The sequence below is a fragment of the Megalops cyprinoides genome, chromosome 2, assembly GCF_013368585.1.
Source record: "Megalops cyprinoides isolate fMegCyp1 chromosome 2, fMegCyp1.pri, whole genome shotgun sequence".
Classification (NCBI taxonomy): domain Eukaryota; kingdom Metazoa; phylum Chordata; class Actinopteri; order Elopiformes; family Megalopidae; genus Megalops; species Megalops cyprinoides.
Genome location: NC_050584.1, coordinates 42,558,917 through 42,575,695, shown reverse-complemented (window position 1 = coordinate 42,575,695; position 16,779 = coordinate 42,558,917). Strand labels below are relative to the sequence as shown.

Here is a 16,779-nt window from a genome sequence, read left to right as displayed (position 1 = left end):
TATATATAGTGCACACGTATGGTTTAGCATTATGTTGTAATGAGTCTCAGTTTTTTTTTTATTCTGTGAAGCAATATGTTCAATAATTACTTTCATTTACTCGTAATGTGATTTACAACCGATCTTTGCCTGAAATTCAACAAAGATGAAGTCAATGATCATTTTAACGATACTATCGATACTATCTTCTTGTCACTGTAACAAATGCAGCCAGCAATTTGTCACGCAGCCCACTGTAAGCGCCTTGATTAATTTGCCACTTGACAACAGACTTGGAGCAAGTGTGACGAAGAAGCTGATTAAAGCCCCTGTAATCAAAAATGTTTAGAAACGTGTTTTTTCAGTTCCGAGACTTAGAATTTAAACAAGCCTTGATTGTTCATCTTTTACGTACGATATCACCTTGCTCAAGCTACCAATGACTGGAAGACGCGCTCGTCGCTTTTTTATACGAAATTCTATTTATCTCCAATCCATGCGTTTCCATTAGCTCCACTTCACGATCCAGTCCAGACTTTCCATAATACTCTCCATCTGCCCCAGCTGACTGGCAGTACTTGTTTACTGGTGGAGAGAGACAGAAAGAGACGGAAAAGGGGGGAACCTGAGAGAGGTACCGCAGGCGGGGGGAGAGAAGTTTTTCGCTTTTAGCGGATTCTCATGCTGTTGAGCTTGTTTACCTTGCTGTCCTGTTTCTTGCAGACGAAATAATTATTTCTTTTACAACCCAAATAGAAGCCTCGACGGGTTATGATTACCTACCCAGATTTCTAATCCGAAAGAAATAGCCAGAGGATACGGCGTGGAGTTTTCACACTTCGGAGCCTTGTGGTGGAAGCAGCGGCTTTTATTTGTTTTGTTGAAAGAGTCTCGCGTTTCCTTTTTTGGCCGTTTTTTTCCTCCCAAATCACTTTGGAACAGTAGCGAGAGTTCAAAAGGAGACTGATTCGCCGAAAAGGAAAAGGAACCAGGACGATTTTTTTTAAAGCGAATCACGAGGAGCTCCTGGGATGTGTTTATTTTTCTATTGGACGTTTTAACAAAACGATCTTCCTGTAATACAGGAAAGAAGGGGAATACTTGGCAGTGTATAAAACGCAACGACCTGTGGAGTAAAACGTGCAAGATAGCGGGTTAGCTAGCTAGCTGAATGCTATCCGGGTCTCAGGTCGGCAGAAGTTCGGGAGAAGAACCCTGATTTGGTCAAAGACGAATAAAATATAGCTATATTAAAATCACAGTTTCCATCCAGAACGCGGTGATTAATTTGTCAAAATTATATAGCCTGCTTGTTTACCGAAACCGTGATTATTATTCAAGAATATTCAAATTGGTTGCTAGCTAATCAGGGTTTCAGCGAGTTACTACTACCCCTTCTGGTACCTCCTCTCTACCCAGCGGTGTGGGATTTCTTTTTCTCGACTCAAGAAGGATTTTGTCAAACAAACTTTAACAGATGAAAGTGGACGACAGTCCTGTATAACTGCAGATGAAATGAAGATGAAACTTTTTAGTCGCTTAAATGTTGCTAGAACCCAAGACCACATTATTTAGCGTCGATTTTGTCCGAGCAGAACAATAATTAATAGTTAATAAGACATTGTGAATTTTGAAACAACCACGTTGGACACCCCCCCCCCCCTTCGGCCCCTCTTTTTGGGGGCTGACTGAAGTTGTATTTTTTCCGATTGGATATAGTTTGTATGAATTAGATTTTTAATACAGAGAAATTGGAATCAAATTTTGGGTTGCTATTTTTAACAGCCTCCACATTTTTGGATATAGCTGGTATAAGAACATTACCGGAGTCAGAATGCGGCTGAAGACCTCCGCGGTTGTTTTGGTCACTTTTATCTACGCTGTCTGCAATTGCGGGATAACAAATGGAGAAAGTAAGTATCTAAGTTTAATTTCCTATGCACGCAGTTCAAATTTGCTCAAAAGTGTGGAGATCAATCTTTATTTTATTATTATTTTTATTATATCGCATTTGTTGCAGGGGTTTATATTTTAAAAAGTAACTAAATGACATTATGCAAGACAGCTTTCAGTATAGCACTGCAGCAAACTTTAACTGAAACAAGTTTACATATAGGCAATTATTTTTACGTACCAGTATTACACGGACGATTATTCCTCTCATTAGCTAATTATAAGAACCCCCCTACGCCCCCTCAAAATAAAAAAATGAGGCCTTGTGCACATACGTCAGCCCGAAGGCCAGATTAGCTCTAGTAACTGGAGTAGGGTGGTCTGATGCAGCTAAACTAAACTGGAAGTTGCGGGATTCGTTTGTACGCGTAGGCCTCTTCTCATGTTGGACTAGGAATGTAAACAGATTTACGAAGATTCCGATATCCCCTCAGTGTTCAATTGTACGGTACCACCATCGTAGCATATACTCGTTTTTCTTAAACGCAGGTGTATTTATTTGCACCGAAAACATTTTGTTTTGGGCAAGCGGTGGATGTTGTTGGAATAAGGAGGAAAACTGTGGACATGTTTGACATGTTACAAGCGCTAGCTACCTAGCTGTTAAAATACTCAGCAAATGCCGTTAGCTAATATTGGCTAGCTTGCTACAATTGAACATTTCACTGTGCGAAACGGCTGCATTTGTACCTTCTCTATGCAGAACGTGGCTGCATGCGAAATCAGGATTTATGAATGGTAGCTAAACATTATTACTACTAAAAGAAGAACAGAGTGTATAGTCTTGCAAACGTTAAGAGTGAAAAATACACCCATAGCTAGCCAGCTTTGAATTTTCATTTTGGTATGACATTTATGTTAACTGCACTGAGTCGAGTTTTGCTTTTAAAAATATTAAAAATATAGACTATACATCTTGATTAAAATTTTAGATCCATCATGTAGCAATCGAGCCTAGCTGGTATGACGTTCATTTGTTTAGGTTTAGGGTTGAGAGGCGCTACTTATCGATAACCAACGACTGGGATTGGCTTCCCAGATACAGCTAGGCTTACCTGAATAGTTCATGAAGGTGTGCAACTCCCGAAACATTATCGTAGAAATGTGAAAGTGAAATACCTTGAAATCGTGATTTAATAATAAACAAAATTCTTTAAATATTAAGTGTTTTAAGTGATTGATTTGATGTTTTGTGCTTTAGACACCGCAGTCAGTTATTTAAGCATATTGACCGAAAACGGCATTGAAATAACATCAGAGTATTAAGGAGTGGAAAGCCCACTTGGGCGACTGAATTAATTTCTTACCCGATCTAGATGCTTTTCATTGATAGTTGAAAGCATGTCGCCAGGTAAACGAAATCACTGACTTGGAAATGTATGATACGCAGCTGCTGATATTTCCTCGAATTGGTGAGTTTTCGCCACGGCCACTGAAGAGTCGGGACAGGTGCGAATAGTCGCATTACCATCAATGTCTACACACTATCTGTGATTTTGTGGTTTATGTAGGTAGACTATAATGTAAAAGCCCTGTGTGTGTGTGTGTGTGTGTGTGTGTGTGTGTGTGTGTGTGTGTGTGTGTGTGCATTGAGTCGAGTTGACCATTTCCCTACAGATGAAAGTACACCAAGTACAGTACATGAAGGTTCTGTGAGAATATTTGGGGGGGAAAAAACTTGTTGCTTGTACCAGCGACATATCAGTTCATATAAATGTCTATTAAACTGAGAAAACACGTGGTATTAATTGTATTGTGTGTGATGTTATCGCCATCAAATAGCGAAAATGAAACGGGATAGTCAAGGGGTCAGCTTTTATTTAATTTCGAGAATATTATACCAGTAACCTACATTCTTTTTTAAATCAACCGGCCCTTCTATGTTAAGAATAACTTATCTGAATTTACACAGCAGGGATTTGTCTTTCCTGGGATTTGGGCTCATTTCCTGCAGTCTTGTAGATGATGGCTTTGCTAACTACAAAACAGTTTATGGCATTGATGTACTAGGCCTACTAATTCCATCTCAATAGAGATGACGTCTTGGCTATATTTAATTTTAAAAGCATCACTGGCTTTTGGCATACATTTGTTGCTTTTACCAACCACATTTTACTTATTTTTAAAATCAGATCCAGGCATATCTTTTCTCTTTGCAAGCGTCACTTGCAAGTCATATATGTCTGTTTTTTCCCAATAAAACCCCATCTGATTCTGCTTGTATTAACTTTTGAGGTGTATCATAGTACAATACCCCTCAAGAGTAAATAAACTATCATAGCATACAGATAATAGGCACATTTGTTCCAGGTCTTACATTAGTTATTCAAAACATGTATATAAGTTGTGGGTAGTGTAGCTCTTCACTGTGTAATGTGTGGTGTTTTGTTTTTGGATTGTTAGACATGGGTGTCTTGACACTTTAAAATTGTTTTAGCATTGCAAAAGAATACTATGATTAAATCTAGAAGTGTCTTTGGAGTGCTGCTCTGGGAATGATTGTGTAGGTGCTTTCACACATGAAAGTAAAATGTACACACAATTGAATATTAGCTTCTTTGAAATAATGTGAGCTTAGTGTTAGGTAAACAGTAGAACTTTGTCATCTTGTGTTTTCATTCAGCGTAGAACACACTATATTTCTTGTGTGAGCTGCATGGGGAAAAATTACAAGTGGAGAATTGTGTGCTTAAAGATTTCATAATTCCTATGTTAGTTTATTTAGCTTAGCACCTCTGAGGCTTAAAATATACTTCAGCAATGCAATCTTATATGTAAGACAGGAATTCTGAAGAGTGGCATCATCAAATGCCAGCACACCTTATTGACCACCCAGTATATTTGTTTGCAACTCGGGATACTACAGATATTTTTATGTAGTTTTTTTGCTCTGTAACCAGAACAAAAGAAGCAAGTGCTAGGTTGTGACATACATAGCATCCTGTTCTTAAGATAGCAATTCAAGGCACCGTGTTTAATATGAAAGGCTGTGCTATGCCCCTGAATGTGTAGCTACTTATGTTAAAAAAGAAATGTTTGCAACACATTTTTATAATGAATAAAAGTGCTTTCAGTACGAATGAACATTTTCATGTCATCTTTGAACTGTTAAAGACTTTCAGCCTTCATTTCTGTGCAACTACTAATTGTGTTCTTGTTTGATTTTTGAAGGACAATATTCCTCCTAGAAAGTGCAGCTTCTTATTTCTGACCGTCTGTATTTAAATGGAGAACATGAAATAGACTTGTATTATCTTGTAGCGTGTGTATTTGTGTGCGCAAGCATGTGTGCGTGTATGTATTGGTTCCATTTAGTAGCAGAAAGAAAGTTGTAGAAAGAGGTTCATTAAAGGATGAGACTCATTATAAAGCTCATTGCAGAAAGATACTCTGGTCACTCATTCATTGGGAAAATTCCTGACAATGACAGCATTTAGAACATTGGCTCTCCTGCTCTTCTGTTTGGAAATTGAGTTATGATTTATCTTTGTATCGACATACTGACCGTAGCAGACCACTCAGTTAAATTTTTCTTCACTCAAATAAGATGAATTTCTTTCAAATATTCCTCTAAAAGTCAATGAGGTTGGTTAATATGTAGCCCTTTTGGTTCTGTGGAAGTGTTGAATTTGACGGTGGTAGCATTTCATTTTCTTCTCTCACAGAATGTTTATGTGGATTTTTCCGGTGAGACACAAACACAGAAATGAATGAAACATCCACCCAAGAAGACATGATGATTTGTAGACTGAAACACAGTGAACTGACTCAGTTATTCCATGTTAAATAATGAAATGGTTCCCTGATAAAAAGCAGAAAAGGTTTGTACCTGTGTGTAAATATTATTAGAATGACTCAGCAGAATGCAGCAATCTTAGTTAGGCTCTCTCAAGCAAGATAAGAAATGGGGTCTGGTACCATGGATATGATCAAAGAAATAATAGATATTCTTCTTTTTTTGGTAAATGTAATGCAGAAAAGTACAATGGACGGGACGATTTTGGAATTCAGTGGGTATTGAGAGCTGTTTTTGTGGCACTGCCTGGTTCTTGTGTTCTGAATCACACGTGTGGTAGGTTAGCCTTTCAGTTGATTTATATCATACACATATATATGACTAGTACATGCACACCCTCAGCTTGCCTGATAGGGGGGTCTGCCCCTGCAGGGTATCAGCGCAAGCATTCGGGATGCTGACACCTTAATTACGGAAAAGCATCACTAAGCCTCACTTGTCCTCCTGCTTTATGATGAAAGCATAACGGAGCATTAGCGGGACTCAGGCTTGATCCAAGGCATCAGACGATTAGCCGTGGCTTTCGCTTTTTTGCCGGCCGCCAAATTGGCTTTTTAAAAATTCCGCTTCCCGCTCATTTACCGCATTGTCTTACCGCCCTGTTTTTCTTCAGTGTTGTCCTTTTCACAGGCTCCCTCTGAGCAGCTTCTAGTGCGGGACCATAGGGAAGTCCCTGCTGATATTACACAAGGTCTGCATCCATTGACCTCAGAGGGAAAAACACATGAATATAGTGCTCTACTTTCAGACAAGGTGGCCCCAAAACCATAGATTCATTTTCAGGCTTCATTTTAGTAGTAATAAAATAAATAGGATTGACAGCACAAAAAGAGATTTACAGTACAAAATTGCCAGTGTTAACGTCCAAATGGGCTGTCAAGAGTAATCACAGCCTTTAAAAGTAGATTCCTTAGTGGATATTGTGTCAAAATGAATTGCATGTAGGTTTGTTTTTCACATGATCATCATTAATGTGATGAAAATAAAGTTTCCCAATTTGCATCTTAAAATGTGTTTTGAATGTCTAAAAAAAGCCACTTGTGCATTTAATGATGTGCACAAGTATTAAAATTGTAAATAAAAAGGCCATCCAGTCAAAATCAGTGCCCTTCTATACTCATTTTGCTGTCAGTGTTCGTTGGGTCCTTTTCCAGGGGAAAAAAATCGTAATATGTGTGTCTCTAATTTAAAAACAAATGTAGAGATTACTTAAGCAGAGCAAGGGTTAACAGCCTGAACCATGCATATTTGAAGTGTGCAGAAATCAGCCAGCGTGTTGACAACACTGTGCTTTTTTATTTGCTATAATGGAATGCTGTGAATTGGCTGATTTTTCCCCTCCTCCCCCCTTCATTGTTGCTACATTTTTTCAACCACATATTTCAGGTCGATGGCATAAAAGAGGGTTCTGGTCGCTCAGCTCTGCTGAAAGTTTTGTATGGTAAACTGAGGTAGGTCTTTGCAATTTACAAGCTGAATGAGCCGTTATTGACTTGCCATTGGTTTTCCTGATAGATCTTCGAAATGTCAGAAATAATTAGGCACCTGAGGGTGAGGCCTCCCTCTTACTGTGTAGTGACACAAAGGACAAAAGAGTGGGAGATAATGGAGGTTTCATAAAACCAGCAGATCTCTGCTGTCTGATTAGACAAAAACAAGTTGTGCAATTGGGCGGCTGGCCCCCTTCTCGTTCCTCTCAGGCCTGTGAGTGAAGCGCTGTAGGAAACAGTGAAAATATTTGAGGGCCTCTGAAGGCCTCTGGGTCTGACAGACGCACGCTGCAGCCACTCCACTTCAAATACAGAGGCGGCTTAAGTTATCCTTTCAGTAACGCAGCCAGTGAATCAGACGGCCGCTTGTAAAACAAGATTCATGGTACATTTGTTCATCTGATTACATTTAGCCTAGGTCTCCAGAGAGAAGAGAAGGGCCAGATTCTATTTTTAATCAAATAATGGGTGGGAATACTCGTGGCCTCTCTAGGGACAGCATTCCAAACACTGGAGCTAAAATACTGCGCCGAGTGTTTGAGCGCCCGGAATGGCGTTTCGGGTCTTTCGGCCGTGCAGCTTGTATGTGTGCTGCTTTTGGGGGGAGAGTTTGGCCCTCTGCAGCGCGCGGTGGTATTTTACATTTTCCCCCGCTGACGTCCGTGTGGAATGTGTTTGAAGTGGCCCACCCTGTAGGTGCTCCTGCAGTTGGCGGAAGGCGGTGGGGGGGAGAGAGAGAGCGCAGCCCACTGTCTAACAGCACAACCCTTAACTGACCTCTTCTCTCTCAGGTCGCGTATCTCTAAATTTGCGATTTGCCATGTGAACACCATGTCCTTGTTGGCCAGTATCGGGGTGGGCCTTTTTTCAGTTGCTAGTCAAGGTTCTTAGCCTATATGGGTGGTCTGTGAGTAGGCAATGTTCATGGCAAGTGTCATTATTGTTTTTTTGCGAATTTTGACTTGAACGCATTCCAGTGCCTTCAAGATTTTTTTTTAACTTTTAGTACTGTATAAATATTGCACTTTTGCCCATGTCAGACACAGATTAGATAAACTGTCAGATTATATTGCTTGTATGAATTACATATTTGTGAATATGAATGAAGCTGAAATAAATGCTTTCATATTGTGTGCAGAATTTTTTAAATCTGTTTATACATCTTCAAAGTGATGTGTAAATAGAGGGTCAGATTCTCATTACTGCAGAGGAAATGGGAGGTTTCAAGCAATCCTAATGCCGCCTGAAGCTGATTGTGTAAGACCGGGGTCTGACTGCTCTGCAAAACGTCCGCGTTAATGCGGCCGGAGCTCGGAGATGTCGGTGGAGGTAATGTGCGTAGTTTCTGGCCTTTAAGATAGGCCGATCGTAATCTCCCGGAGTCATGCGAGGTCTCCGGGAGGCAGCTTTCGCTGACGGTTCCCCGAAAGGCAGCGCGGAGCGGGCTGCTCCCGCTGAGTCTGTTTGACGCCGCTGCGGTGGGATTTGCTGAAAACATGCGCTCGCGCTCTCGGTGATTACATATACGTGTTTACATCCTCCGCTCTGCCCAGGCGGCCCGTTGGCGACGAGGGACTTTCTCCGGCCGCGCTCTTGCCTCGGCGTAAACATTTTCATTCAGCCCCACTTAATAAAAGGAGGGCATCTAATCCAAGGTCGTTTTACTGCGCATCTTGAAAGAAGGCCGCGTTCACGCCAGCCTGATGGCTGTATTTGAAGGGCAGGTTCTAGAATAGTTTCTGCAATGAAAACAAATAATTGAATCCTCTGCTGAGTCTTGGAGGCAGTAGAATTTTCAGAAAGTCCAAATAAGTGAGACGAGTATGTATTGATTCTGGTTTTCACCTTTGGTAAAATTCATTGAATTGCAACCCCGTCAGTTATCTCTGCTAAATGATTGTGCGTCAGGATCGTGGTGAGTTAAGTGAGAACGGAATAAGTTCTGAGAGGGGAAATGAATGGTAAGAGTCCCTTTCCTTAGTGTTTCATGAAGGGGTCTTATCTCCCAAAGTACCCTTTTCAACCTCTCCTCTCTCTCGTGGCCGTGATTTATAATCTTGTTTGCTTGTGAGTGTGTGTCGGGAGTCAGGGCGGCTTAATGGGTAAAAGCAGACCCCTTCCCTTCCCCTCTTCCCATGACCAGTTGTGATATGGCTGTGAGACGAAAAACACAGCCTGCTCTTTGACTCCTGCAATGCATCACCGCTTGATGGGGGGAAAAACAAAAACATCCTTATGTTCGCCTCAGCAAGAAGTATGGCTTTCCGTTCCTGGTAAAATGAAATCACCTATTGATTTTGTTGTAGGAATGGGTTCCCCTCTTTGTGGTTTGTTTAGATAGTTTTCTTTTGTGCTTTCCCTTAAATTACTCCTGACTGTGTTAGCCACTCGGTTGAGCTCAAACATAATACCTGTAATCCGATGATACTGAAAAGTGGAGGCAAAAACTTGAATGAATGAGTGAAATCAGTGAAGTTTTTGTTAGAGATATGAACTCTAGAGATGCAGTATGGGCCCTTCTGTGACATAGTAGGATGGCTTGATCAGAGCTGTTTGCTCTTTGGATCTGCCCCAGCGGACAGGTATCAGTGACCTGCTCTGCAGAATCCAACATAGCTTTCAGTGCTTGGGGTCACTCTGTGTCATGTTGGAAGACTTTGGCAGATGTAACGGAAGAAAAAAAAATTGCTATGACCTGTTCATTAATGTGTTTTGTGCAGAGCGACGTGGCCTTGTAACAGTACCTGATGGGTTAAATGTATTTTAAGGTCTGTCATATGACCGAAAAGTGGACCTTTGACTCATAGCCCATTTTCAGTTGTTAATCACTGCTTACTCGTGGGTCGTGCAGAGGAGAGGTCCTGAAGCTAGACAAGATTGATTGCAGCAATAAAACTTAGTAAAACTACAGGCATAAATGGATCAATTAAAGGGCAACCGTAAAAGTAAAATCATTTACATGTATACATTGTCTGAGCCCATGCGAAGTACGGCTTGGAATCAATGGCTGTGGAGCCGGTGGAGCAGGCGGATCCACGTTGATCTGTAATATCTGGGGTTTCTGTGTTGGTTCTCAGTGCCAGAATGAAGTCAGCGCAATTAGACAACACAGGCCTTCTTTCTTCTCCAATGGTGTGTCTTGCAATGATGTATATGCCAGTGTGGCGGCTCCCCCAGACCCTCAAGTACTCGGTCATAAAATCTGTATGATACTCAGGCTTATTCTGGCAATAAACCTTTCGACAGGGTTAAGAGGGTGATGGTAATTTGTTTTATTTTGCGGGTGAATTAAATTAGGTTTCTTTTTCTTTTTTTGCTACTTGGGAAAAAAAAAATAGCAGTATGTTGTCTGCAGCTGCTCCCGAGAGACGGGGCCGTTGCTAAGAATCGCCGTTTTCTCTACTGCTTCTTTATCTTCGGTTGCCCTAATATAAAAGATCATAAATAAATGAATCAATCTGGAAGGTGAGCAGCCCCCACCCCACCCTATGTTTAGAATACTGATGCATTGTTCCAAGAAGACGTTGTGAAGCTGTGAATTGGAGTCGCGCACATGGTCGCGTCTGTGAAACGGACCACAGCTGCTTGTCCACACCGCTTGAGCGTGTGTGAGGTTTTCGGACAAGGACAACGCTCTTGGGGCAGCGCTTGAAAGGACCCGCTCATTTTGGAGGACTGCATTTGCCTTTCAAGGGCTTCTCCCTGGAATTAACCTTGAGGTTTCAGAAATTTTTTTTTCCTGCTCTCAAATTGCCTTTTTCAGTCGTGCCAAAATATATTGATAGCCATCTCTGGAACACTTTTAATTCCTTCCTCCCTGGTTCCCTTCCTCTCTGTTAAAGTTATTTTAAAGAAGAAAAAATGTCCCAAAAAAGTAATACAAGAAATTATGTGACGTTCTTGGGCAGATTTTGAAGAAATTGGGGCTGATTGCATTGCAGTGTTTTGTACATAATTGAAACCCATTCTTCTGTTTAGGGATTATGCTACTGCAGCCCCTTTAGGGGAGCATGCTTATGTGATGGGAGTGCTAATAGGGCTTGTAATCAATACATCACAATTGGAATGGTTTTCAAATGAGTGAAAAATGGGTTCACAGTATATGCAGCATGTTTGCACCCAGGAGGCAATGTGAGGTTACATACTTCTCTGTGCTTTAGTTTAGATTGTTCAGTATTATTTTAGCTTCATGCATTTAGCTTTTTTCTGAAAATATTGTATGATATTGCAGGTGTTGTACAACATTTATATGCAATCTTACCTATAGAATCATGCAATGGTTTTCTTGAATATAGAATCACTGCAGCTTTATTTTTACTACTTTTGTAACACATTAGAGCACAGTTGTGATTTACTGTTTTGGCAGAAAAGCCATGAGTTACTACCTTGAAAACAGGTAAAAGGTTAGGTTTAGGTTATAAGTTATAAGTTTTTTTCTTTGGTAATAGTTTTACAACTACCTCCATGCTCCATGCTCCTTAAAAGATGTCCTCCTCAAAAGATGAGGTAGCCTTGAAAAAATATGTTTGAATGTGTGTCCGCTTATAATTACTGTAAATGAGACTCATTGATTTACTCATTTGCTTTTGTTTGACAATGAATCTTTCACTTCAGTTGTATCACTTTTATGGGAGAGGTTGGCTGGTGTTTTGTCAAAACATTCCCTACCCAAAAGCTTTTAAATGTTTGAACTCTTGCCTTACCTACTTTAACCTACTTTAACACTCATTTTCAGTTTTATTTTTTCCAAAACAGCCACAATCCTGCTACTTATACCATTCAAGTGTTTCTTATTGAAGACATGCTGTAGCACTCACTTGCATCGTTGCAAGTCATTTCAGGACTGTTACAAATGATATGCCACTCAGTCTCCAGTATTTCCTGTACATATAGTGTTTTCTTTCTCTCCATACTGTGGAAATGGAGTATTTTTTCTTGCCCTTTGGGTCTGTGGTGCTTCGCTTCTTTCTTCCTTCAGTGCAGTCAGCATGACCCAGTGTCAGGTGAAGGGTTTGGCCGAGGCCTGGACCCTCAGTGTCCCTATCAGGCTCCTTGGCAAAGAAGGATCAGGAGTCTCTTACAGACACACAGTCTGTGGCTCAGGAATCATTCTGTTTTCAGAAGGACTGCCTGGAGACTGGCAAAGTTCACTGTTGATTTAAATAGTGGAAGAAAAGCTTTTTTATGGCATCAACCTTACCTGCCACTTTTTAAGCCTCAGTGTTCACCTTTCAGCCACTCATCTCCATGGAAAGCATCATATTCCTTATGTTGAAACCAAGTCTGTTCTTTGAAAAATGGAAGAAATGGTTTAACGTAGTTATAATTCAATGCACATACAGAATTTGAACTGGGAAAAACTGTGTGAATTCAAAGGAACATGTTCGGTGGACATGACAAGCACACAATCAGTAAATGGCCCTTGCCAGACTGATTTATAAATGTTTGGTTCATTCAAACAAACACTCCTTGTGTTATAATTTCTTGTGGAACAACTGTCGTTGCTTTCTAAGCTTAGACGTTTGAAAAGGACATGAGAATGATCTAATGAAAAAGGCCGAGCCAGTGAGCACAAGAGGCACTCCATCTCCTTAGAACACGGTTTGTTTGTCCGGACCTTTTCTTAATGAAATAGCCATTATTGGAGAAAGCCCTGCACATCTGGGTTATGGTTGTTGGAGCCGTAAGCTTGGATATGGATCTGGAGCCTCCTGCTGTGCTCCTCCAGGAAAAGGGATCCGCAGTGTGGTGGCTGTGCCATCGGGGTCTTACGAAAAACCTAAAGGGTGACCCCACCCATTTTCTGTTTTCATAAGACTTGCATATGAAGACACACAGTGTAGACCTGTCCCATCTGAAAGCGTAAACACTGAAACCTTTGTATTGATAGCTGGTAAAAGTGTGTTGCGGTGATGTGTCTATTTTAAAGTGGAAAATGGGGGGGGGGGGGCGACAAAAGCGCAAGCGGCTGAATCGCTCATTTCAGCTCGTCAGCGTCAGGCCCGAGCGGCGAGCACTCGGGGGCGATTTGCGCCGGAGCCGCACGTAGGCTGGGATTCGTCCATTTCCCTTCCTTCTGGGAGGTGAGGGGGTTTGTTTCCATTGATTGATTTGTTTTTCACGCTAGCAGATGCACGCGGGGCTGCTAGGCTGTCGTCACTCCCAGTTGCACACGCTGCACAGATAGCCTGTTCGTGTGAACACTAAACTGTTGACCCTTTGATTATTATTTTTTTTTAACCTGCCTTTAAACAAAAAAAACAAAGACATGGCTTCATATCTCAGTCCTTCAGCAAGAGTCACATGTTACGGGTGGTCAGTGTGCCTGCAAATGTTGAGCTGAGGCTGTAATCTTGGTTGTGTATCTGTTGGGCAGGAAACGCATCCATATCTTCAGCATTTGTGTGGAACAAGGTGCAAGTTTGTCTGGCTGTGGACAGGCTTTTTTCTCTGTCAACGGATAGGTTGACATTTTGTGTTTGTGTTTGTGTTTTCTATGGTAGTTGTCACATCTCTAATAACAAGCTGTAGTTTTTCACCTGCACTTTCAAGATCTGTGATGTCTGTTGAATCAGTTAATTTGTTTTGCCATTTCAGTTTTCGGATGAAAGATTTTGTGTGGTTATTTCTTAGTAGCCTTGGTGCGTTTTATTATTTCATGAGACGAATGAATGAGAGCAGTACCAAACGACGCAGAATACTCAACATGGAGAAAATGCAGGGATTGGTTTCATTTATCCTTTATGCTAAACTGTTACACTTGGAATCTGTTGTAAATTAGACTGTGAATGTTCTCATATTTTACCTCAGGCATATGCAATTGATACCTTTTACACTGAAATCACAGACATGTCTGAGAAATGATGCGCTGTCTTTAGTCTTAACTGATCGGTCGTCCATTATATCATTTGAACAGAAGCATTACTGTTCAAAATCTGTGGTGTGTATGTGTGCTTGCTTCACCTTGAGATTTTCTCAAGTCCCATCTTTGCTATTGAGAGAACCACTGAGACAGTCGAATTTGTGTGTTGTGTAAATTTTTAGATAATTGATTTAAGGACAGTAGTGAGCGGTTTGCTTAACCTGGTTAAAGTAAGTTAAAGTAAAATGACTGAATTATGAGTGTATTATGTATAACATCCTGTAGTTTAGTGGTTGACATTCAGATAAAATGATGGAACATGAAAAATGAATGTTTGACAACTAGGGCTGTCAAGCGATTAAAAAAATTAATTTAATTAATTAATCACAAAGCCTGTAATTAAACGAAATTAATTGCATATATCAATATTTGCTGTGAGAGGCATTTTATGTTCAAATTTTGCTTTATACAACAGTTAGTTCCGACCAAGTAATTTGATTGGACAATAGGCATTCCATGAGTGCTGATATTCAGTATAACAGCACTGGCACTTTTAACTATACATGTATCACTCCATTTCACAGATGATCCGATGTAATCGTTGATTACACCAATGCGAACTTAATTCGCATTTACCAGCAACGCAAATGTGGATACGTTTCCGCGTATGATATAAAAGAACCTAGCTAGCCTGCAGTTGGATATGATAAATGCTCAAATGCACAGTGACGTATGGGGTCAAGGGGCATCATAGGATGCAGTTAATCCGAGTTAATTTTTTTGACGCGTCATTTTTTCCGTAATTAATTCATCGAAATTAACGCGTTATTTTGACAACCCTATTGACAACAGCACCTTTCTAAATGGTTAACTAGAACCAGACTTGTTTTGGGGAAAAGTGGGGGGGTGGGGAACCCCACCTGTTTGGTTCGACCCAACAGTCATGACACAGAACAACACTAAATGCAGAAGACTGAGACAGTGTCAGGCGCCCCCCCCCCCCCCCCCCCCAATCCCCGTGCGTGTTGTTCCTTGCACGTCAGACGTTTCTGCAAGGAGTCTGTTCAGTGGCAGTTTTCAGAAACGAGTCAAAATACTGCAGCACGCCAACTGCCAAATCCATGGCTCCTGCAGGGCCTGGCGGCTGGCCAGGGGGAGAATTTAACCATGCTTTACGGTACTGTTGCCTAAACAGTAAATCTATTGTTAATTATAAAAAGTACGCTTCTACGGCTTTATGTATTTATTTTGAATCCTGTGTGTCCTCTATCCCGTGTTCTTGAGAAAGCGGTAAAGTTTGAATTTGGCGTTTTTTTTTTTTTTTACGTCGGCGCAGCACGGGGGTGGGGCAGATGGAGGGGCACCTGGAGGGCTCTGTTACCCGCCGCCTGTGTGCCAGGGCCGCGAACCCCCCCCCCCCCCCCCCCCCCAAAAAAAAAAAAAATCAGCAGCAGCACTATGAATACTCAGCAAACACCAGTGGTGACGGCTGGTGATGAGAACATGGAACTGGAGTGATTTATTGACGTGAGCAGGAAATTGAAGTGATTTATATCTTTTGTGTAGCATAAACGGAACAAAAGCCTGCAGTTGATAAACAGCAACAGAAAAAAAATAAATAAATAAATAAAATAAAATCCCTCTCCTGCTCCATGTGCAGTTTGATAGCAGCGCTGTTCTCCGAGACCAGCGCATTTTGAAGAATCTGTTCCATGCCTTTTCAGGGCGCTCTTAAGTAATGTCTCCTGACGTTTCTGCAGTTCTCCGGCCCACTTACGCGATGTTACCTGTCAGAGATTTCGATATGTAGCTGCTTCAGCCACTCACTGTTCGAGGCTTTCATTAAATGGCACTTAAGTAGCATACTTCAATATAATAATTAATATTGCAACGCTGACAGTTAAGTCCGGTGCAGCCTGGTGTCTTTAGGAATGCATTTTCCGAAGTGTATTACATGATTTGTTGGTTTTAGGGCATCAAACACGTTATTTTGTGTACATATACATATGCATTGTTTTATTGATTAAAGTCAATAGATAGCATTATGCTTTGTTTTATAAATGCATCTATGTAATTATGGTGAACAAATAATAAAAAAAAAAAACAAGGTGGAAGGTACTGCATAAATCACACCAGTCAAATGCGTATATATGTATATTCTCATTCCTAGGGTTTAGAGTGAATTAATGTAATATCAGAGAGCTAGTGGCACAGTTGGAAACATTTATGAATGGAGAAGGAGTCCCCTCAGGGCTGAACATGCTGAGAACATTTGCTTCTTGCCTTATAACTTACCACTTACAACCTGCAGTGAGAGTGCTAGTCTTAAGTAGAAAAGAAAATGACAGCATGAATCACTCTGTAATAGGAGTTTATTTCCCTGTACTGTAGTTATTGTGAGAATTTATTTATGTCTTACTAGCTTACTAGTATTTATAACTAGTGGAGTCTGATTCCCCACCCACCCAGAAGAAAAAGAGAAAACATCAGCTGGGTCCTAATTCTTCATGTCCCTTATATTATGGCTCCTATAGAGTCTTGTATGGAGAAACCATGTGCTGTCCTATATGAAAATCATTGAAAATCTGTTTAGCAACAGGAGGGCTTTGATGGAAAAGTAAAGGCAGGAAGTGATTTTGAAGAATCTGCACATTAATGCACATTGCATTTGCCATTTACCCGTCTGTAAGCAGTGCACT

The 16,779-nt window shown here is 40.9% G+C and overlaps 1 protein-coding gene across 2 annotated transcripts in view; it reads left to right on the top strand.

Annotated features, from left to right (window-relative positions):
• The first annotated feature begins 595 nt into the window (after positions 1 to 595).
• The window catches only part of insrb (insulin receptor b), a 93,624-nt gene continuing 77,440 nt past the window's right edge, over positions 596 to 16,779 (top strand). For both annotated transcript variants that reach the window (XM_036522728.1, XM_036522729.1), the window contains exon 1: positions 596 to 1,892. In XM_036522728.1, coding sequence (XP_036378621.1) covers positions 1,814 to 1,892 — 79 coding nt within the window. In that variant the 5' untranslated portion in view covers positions 596 to 1,813. The remainder of the gene's footprint in view (positions 1,893 to 16,779) is intronic.